Raw genomic sequence first — 8008 nt, forward strand, 5'->3', positions numbered from 1 at the left:
AATGGTCCCTGAACATATTTAAATTGCTTCTCGCTCTTATAGTCTTATCTTATTCTTTTTTTCATTATTTAGAGAATACTTTATTAGTTTCTGTAATCAAACCCACGTAGATATGACCTTACATATTTAGTACAATGTGTTACCCCTGTACACATAGAAAAAAATAAAAATAAATTAACATTTCTAGACCAATATGGTTGTCCACTTCTGTACAATGCCAAGTCAACACAGTAAATTAGGATGACTTTTTCCAAAGTTGGCAGCACCGTTAAAGTTTCCCAAAATTCAATTTATATATGTGTGTGTGTGTGTGTGTGTGTGTGTGTATAAAGACTAATAATAGTATGCTATGCATCGATAGCAGCAACAGCTTTTCCAGGTTCTGCAGTCATCTGAACAAAATTACAGACATTCAGCACATTCCATTAAAAAAAAAAAAGAATAATATCCAGACAATAGCAAAGTTCTGTTGCTGTTGTGGTACCTGGCACCATTTTTTCTATTAGCCTCGTAATCATCATCTGAAAAGAGAACATTCTAGAGTATTCTTAAAAGGGAAAAAAATATAACACAGACTAAAACCAAGGGTTTACTCTAGAATATAAAACTGTAATACAGCTATATTTTCCCTTTAAGATGTTCTCTTGCTTTGGTGACCACCTCCCTGTTAAGAAATGCTTAAATTTTTTAAAAAACCAATTAGGATTAATATAGGATTAATCATCATGTTTGATTAGTTGCTGTATTAAAAAAAGATCATTGAAGAACCCCATGTGACTATTTCTATAATGAGAAATTTAGGGGAAGGAGACTAACCAGTCCAACATGAAATTTTCAAAATGAAAATCTGAGATTTTGAAAGTATCATGCTACTTGGTTCCAAAGTAGTGTCAGTGTTTGAAATCGACATCATGAACAAAACTCATTTGCATCCAGAAACTCCAGCTAAATCTCCCTGCCTTCTCCCTAGTTTCTGACTGGGCAGGATGCCCACCCAGTGCTGGCTCCACACCTGAAGGGCTTCATGCTTGCTTCAGTGTTTGGCTATGGCTGTCATGAAATTCTTAATAATGTTTGAAGAAGGGCTCCATGTTTTCCCTTTGTACTGGGCCCCCAAAATTATGTGTATTTCCTGGCAGGAAAAATACCATGTTTTCCTGCTCAAACATCATTCTCTCTGAAAATGGAAAAGAGGCCCTGGTGTCAAGGGCATCTAGGACAGTTTGTCTCTTGAGGGAGAAAGGAAATGGGGTTCCTGCTCTTGGGGTATACACACACCATACAGGGCCCCCACTGCCACTTCTCTTGGCACATGAGATTTGCCTTGTATTGGCTTAGTTTTAAAACCCAGTCCTGGCTCAGTCGCTGATGAACAAATACTTTCTTGATCATTCTATACAGCCAGGATACTGGGAAGAGTGACTGACTAGCTTGATTTTAATACACACTTACAAAGACACACACAGGAAAAGATGCTTTCTGAAGAATTTGCTATGAAGGCTCAGTAACTTTTTAAAGTGCATTTGCCAAGATCAGCAGTCAGTGTCAGTGGCTTGGTTTGTTTGGATTCTTTTCAGGACTGCAAGGCTATCTGACATAGAGCAGCTTGAGTCTTGTCCTTTAAGGTTACCCAGTAAGTTTAAAAAAGGATATAAATCAAAAACTTGTTATGTATAGAGAAAATGGTACTGGGATAGAGGACAGAATTAGTTCCTCTTCTATTACCTGTGTACAGAAATGATTATATTATTGTATATATTATATTATATATTAAACTTCCAATAAGCTCACTAACTTGAAGGTAGAAAACAGATTACTTAGTATTTATTGTTCATGCTATTGTCATCTATAATTTGATATTGGGATATGTTTTTTAATTCTAGTGACTTCAGAATGCACATCTTTCAACTTTTCTAATATTTGATGAAACAATCTTATATTGTATTATTAGGATTCCATGCAGTTAGCCTTTATATGTGTACCAGTACTATCAGAATAAAGAATAAAAACTTCCTTATAAATATATTTCAGGAAACCTGCTTTCAATTGGACTGTGTCAATGAAGAGCACTAGGACACATTTTGTGGGGGGTTTTTTCATTGTTGTTGTTGTTGTTTTGGTACCAAGGATCGAACTCTGGCCCTAGCACTTGTGAAACAGGCGATGGAACCACTGAGCCAAATCCCTAGCCCTCATTGTGTGTTTTCTGTATTGTAATAACCTAAGTAATCAACTATTAGCAAATCCCATTTAGCTAGGATTAACACTGCAAAGAATAGATAATACAGCAGATTTCTAGAAATTCCTTCACATTTATGAACTTTTAAAATGAGGGCTAGGGATCAGCTCAGTGGTTCCACTGCCTGCCTTGCAAGCACAAGGACCTGAGTTCAATCCCTGGTATACCCCCAAAAAAAAGGTAGCCTTTTGTTCTTCATAAGCACATTCTCATCCCCATATTAATTACAGCATGTAAAATTATGAAATGGAAAAATACAAGCTACAAAACAAAATATTTTCTTGACAATATTATTTAATATTTAAATAGATAGGATCTAACTCTTTTTGGTTGTTTGGCCTGAGTGGGAATTGAGTTTGGAAGCTGGTAATCCTGGGTGTTGCTATGTAGGTTTTATTTTGAAAGTTCTTTACCACCTGTGTGGGTGACTCAGCCAGATGCCACAGTTCTCCAGAGTTAATTAAAATATAATCAAGTTAGTCTTAGAACTCATTGAATGTAGACTCTGAGTTCACTCAATTTAAAATAGAGCCGGGCATGGTGGCTCAAGCCTGTAATCCCAGCACTTGGGAGGCTGAGGCAGGAGGATCACTGTGAGTTCGAGACCAGCCTGGGCTACATAGTGAGTTCCAGGTCAGTTTCAACTACATAGTGAGACCCTGTCTCAAAAAACAAACAAACAAACAAAAAATTTAAAATAGAAAATTTTAAAGACTTATAAACCATTTTGGAGAAATGAGTGCTAGCTTCCAGGAGAGTTTTTCAATTATTTCTAGTTATTTCTAGGTGGATATATACTTTTTGCTGATCTCTGCTTTAATATATTTCCCAGTCATTTTTATTAGAGAAAATACTGTATATATGAACTAAGACATTTTCTTTCTGGGCCAGGTTTTCATGCTGTGTAACCCTTTGGATACTTCTGGCTAGTCTGTGTTCCTATGACAGGAGCCTAGATTTGTAATAGAGAACTTGTGGTGTTGTAACTGAAGTTCACCCTGTCCACACCAGTAAGCTGGCTTCACAGAGGGTAGTAGCAAAAGACAGAAGAATGGGATAGATTTTATTTCTACAGTAGCTAAATTTTCCAACTATAATTTTACAAACTACACTACACTGCTGTAGCTAATTGGATACAAATGTCCTCAAAGAGTACTTTATCTTATTTAAAGCATCTGTTTAATTCAATCTTTAATGATTTCGCTAATAAGGGTATGTGTATAATTTTAACAGAGCCTGACCTGAATTTATTTTTTTTTAGCTTTAGTTTTTGTCGTTTTTTTTTTTTAATCAGGGATCGAACTTGGGACCTTGCGTTTGCGAGGCATGTGGCAGAACCAATGAGCTAAATCCCTGGCCCTAGTTTTAGCATTTAACACCTTGTAACAAATAAACTTTTTTTAAAACAAAAAAAAAAAAATTCCTTGCAAGCGCAAGGACCTGAGTTCAATCCCCGGTACCAAAAAAAAAAAAAAAAAAAAAAAAAATATGAAGATCAAACACAAGAAGACAATTCTAAAAGCTTCCAGAGAGAAAGAGCAAGTCCCCCAAATGAGCATGGTCAATACTCAGGAGAAACAACAGATGCAGGGACACAATACGGTATTTTTAAAAGTGCCAAAACCAGAATTTTTATTACCCAGGAAAATAATCATGGAAACTTGAGGGTTTAACAAAGATAGTCTCAGAAACACCAGGTTTAAAAAGCATTCCCAGGTGAGGACTCGGCTGAAAGCCCTCATAGTGGAAGGTGCTCAAAATCAAGAGAAAGAGACCATACATCAGACATGGAAGTCACTGCAACCATATACTTTAAACTTTACTGTTGTTAAAAAAAAAACTACAGATAAAATAACCCAGTACTAAAAATCTAGACAATATAAACCAAAAGATTAAAAAAACTAAACAAACCTCAAGTATAAGAAATAAATACTACCAGACACATAAGAAATAAACCACTCAAAACCAGCGTGTCTTAGTCTGCTCAGTCTGTGACAAAGCACCAAAGATTGGCTTAAACCACAGAAATTTATTTTCTCAATGTCCTAGAGGGTAGAAATCCAAAACTATGGTGCTAGCATGGTTGGTTTTGGGTGAGGGCTATCTTTCTTGCTGTAGTAGCTGCCTTTTCCCGGTGACCTCAACTGGCGGGCAGGTGGTGAGGTTCTCTCCAAGCCCAACATAAGGACTCCACTTTCATACCCTAATCTAACCCAATTACCTTCCAAAGGCCTCTACTACAAATACCATTCCTTGGAGGTTAAGGGCTTCAACCTATGAACTTGGGGATACACAATTCGGTCCACTGTGTTAAGGAGAAAGATCTTAAGCACATTACATACAAAGGAACACAGATGAGAAACAAGGTTGAGAACCAAACTACTGACTTCAACCTTAAGAGAACACGGTTGCCTCCGAGATCAATGGACACAGAGTACAGCAAGGGATGCACACACACCTATGTGCAATTTTTTTAGACAAAAGTGTGAGGAGAGTTCACTGGAGAAAGCATAGTGTTCTTAATAAATGGTGCAGGAACGATTAGGTAAATAAACTGACCCATAACCTGCATTCATAATAAAACTAAAAAATGGATAGACCTCAAGTTAAAACCTGAAACTACAAAACTTCTATAAGAAAATATAAGAGAAAACTTGGGTTAGACAAAGATTTCTTAGACACAAGACCAAAGCATTATAACTCAAAAAAACTGATCTTAGACATCAAAATTAAAAATTGCTTTTCAAAAGATACTTCAAGGAAATGCAAAGACAAACCACACAGCAGCTTGAAAGAAAATACTGACAAATCTTATTTACAATAAAAGACTTGTATTAAGAAGACAAAGAATCAGAACCCACTACATGGTTCACAAGGGCAGAAACCAGTTTATTAACACTGATTACATGGAAGTATTGGGATGCAAGGGTGGTGGAGGAAGGGTACCTTGCACACAGTCTCATTCATGGGTGCATCCTGGGCTCCAGAAGCTGCTAAGCATGACCATCTTAGGGTTCGTAGATATTAGATAGCTTTCACCTTTGTGCCTAAGCTTCGTATAATATTTTACATATATTGGACAGTAAAAGTGTACAATATTATAAAAAGTTAAAAAAGAAACTTTCAGTGTGGTTGCTTTTTACAAGTACATATCAAATTGGTAAGAAATTCCTAGTCAAATATATCTTAGACCATTTATTCATATTCCCATGCTGAAGAAAAACACTTAAAATCTTAATGTTCTTTTTTGGTATTCTTCAAACACCACTTCATTATATTGAAAGCTTTCCTGAGAAGGACATAAATGTAAAAGAAACATACAATCACACAGTATGAAAATGTTGCTAAACAGGTGAAGTGCTGAAAAGCTATCAGTTTGTAAATAATAATTGAAAGCAGTTTTTTCAGTGGTCATTCTGATAATCTAAAATTAAAGAAAAATTTAAATATTTCTTTTTTTTTTTTTTTTTGGTACCGGGGATTGAACTCGGGTCCCTGCGCTTGCAAGGCAGGCCACCGAACCGCTGAGCTAAATCCCCGGCCCCAAATTTAAATATTTCTAAAAGCACTGACAGTGGCAGAAATCAAATCAAAAGGAAACTCCCAAGATCACAGATCACAAAGTAACGAAATACTACGAAAGGTAGCAGCAAAGCTGCTCCATAATGCACAGAAACTGCGACAGCAGAGCCAAACCTCTGTAGATGTGGACACAGCTGAGTACACAGACGATTCTGTAACAGTGGAAGAAAGATTTCTCCAGAGTTTTGTAAGCCTCCTCTAAGAAAACCAGCAGGTAAGAGATATAATATACTAAACAGACTGGTTAGGTGAAGGTTAAACTTCTTTCTTTTTGAGACAGGATCTTGCTATATAGTTCAGGCTGGCCTTGAACTCACTATGTAGCCCAAGCTGTCCCTGAATTTGCAGCAATCCTCCTGCCTCAGCCTCCTGAGGTACTAGGATTATAGGTACTAAGATTATAGGTACCACCACACCCAGCTAAACTCTTCTTGAGCAACATGATGTAAATCACTGCTTAAGTGAAAATAGTTCCTTTGGCAAAGAAAAACTAACAGCCTCAGTGGCAGGAATACAAGTGTCCAGTGGGCCCTGTTCTCAGTCCTGGCTGTAAGCTTACCTGAGCGGAAGCGCTCGTCCCTGGAATTGGTTGCCCGGGACTTCTGCGCTTTGGGTGCAGCAGTGGTCAGGGAAGGCCCTGGGAGTCGATTCTCTGCTTGCAGGCATGGGTCTACTCCTGAAACATATTTTTTGAGTATTTTCTGTGAACAATTTGTTTCCAAGTTATGAAAAACTCCATTTAAAACATGTTTCCTTTATGTGGCCACACGGTGTATGCTGCACCAACACAGCATGGCCCTCGAAGCACAAAAGAGCCTTGGCCTGGGTTCAGGGCAGTGTCCAGGTCCTGGGCTATATAGCGAGTGCAAGGCCAACCTGAACTATATAGCAACACCTTGTCTCAAAAAAAAAAAAAAAAAAAAAAAGCACCAAGTACCAAAATCAACAAATTTCAAAGAAATGAGTACCAAGGTATAACTGTATAAGTAAATGGACATCCTCATATGCCAAAATATACATGATTTAATTCTTTGAGACCGATTTGCTTAATCAACAAACATACAAACAAAAGCCAATCTGAAATTATTGGGTGAAAGAGAAGATGTATGTTTAATTATAACAAATATCAAGAGATAACTTTCAAAAAGGTTATAGCAATTCACACTCCCACAGCAATATATGAAAGTACCACTTCCCCACATCTTTTGTCAGCAATGGGTGTTATAAAAAAAAAAAAAAAAAAAAAAAAAAAGAAATTTTCCCAATCTGGTAAAAGAAAAATGGCTCTCTTTAATCTACATTTCTCTATCTATAGTGAGGTTGAAGTAATTTTTATTGACCATCTGCATTTCCTCTCCTTTGAATTTCTATTCACTTTTCCCAGCTAATGAGCCCCTCCTAAGGAGGAAAGTCTTCTGCTGAGACACACTGGACCATCAGCTCAGAGCTGTGCCCTGGCTGGCTGTCTGGGAGGCCAATCACTCTTGTCTGTCTGTCCTAGTTACTTTTCTTGTGGCTGAGACAAAATACCCAACACCCAAAGTTAAAGGAGGAAAGGTTTCAGTTCATACTTGGCTGGCTCCAGGACAGAGGGGCAGAGGAGCATCACAGAGAAAGAAGCAAGCAACAAGCAAAAACCACAGCAGCTCTTTCTGTTCCTTATATCTTATCCAGGTTACGGTGGGTAGCACTCACACCCTTAATCCAGTCATCACACTGTAAATCAATCCCAGCCTCACAGCCTTGATCCAGACCCAGCCATCTCCAAAAAGTCCCACCTATGACCACATGAGGCTTTAGGGGTACATCTAAATACAAGACATAGCACTCACTGTCTTTTCCTTTGAACTTCTAGGTCTCCAAACTTGCCTGTGAAGACAACACTCCAAAGGTTTTTCAAATATTCTCTTCAATTTAGTAATTATTATAATTGAAGGCATATTTAGAGCTTTGATCCTTCTGAGATTTATGCTCAGAAATGTTGGAGAGGAAGAGGGTTCTTGCCTCCAGAAAGGCATCACCAGCAATTAAATAAATCCTCCCTCTGTCCTCTCCAATCATTGCTGGCCCTCCTCTTCCACTGAGAGGGTCATCTCTGCACACTGACAGCTGCTTGTGATTACATGGGAACCCACATTCTCAGGCTTAATATCTCAGATTGGTCCTTTCACACTATATATATATATA

The 8008-nt window shown here is 37.7% G+C and overlaps 1 protein-coding gene across 1 annotated transcript in view; it reads right to left on the reverse strand.

Annotated features, from left to right (window-relative positions):
* Dip2a (disco interacting protein 2 homolog A) overlaps nucleotides 1-8008 on the reverse strand; it is a 136181-nt gene that overhangs the window by 93131 nt on the left and 35042 nt on the right. The window contains exon 4 of the mRNA XM_033755929.1: nucleotides 6381-6497. Coding sequence (XP_033611820.1) covers nucleotides 6381-6497 — 117 coding nt within the window. The remainder of the gene's footprint in view (nucleotides 1-6380; nucleotides 6498-8008) is intronic.

Source organism: Fukomys damarensis, unplaced genomic scaffold, assembly GCF_012274545.1.
Source record: "Fukomys damarensis isolate Sample0158 unplaced genomic scaffold, DMR_v1.0_HiC HiC_scaffold_24, whole genome shotgun sequence".
NCBI lineage: Eukaryota > Metazoa > Chordata > Mammalia > Rodentia > Bathyergidae > Fukomys > Fukomys damarensis.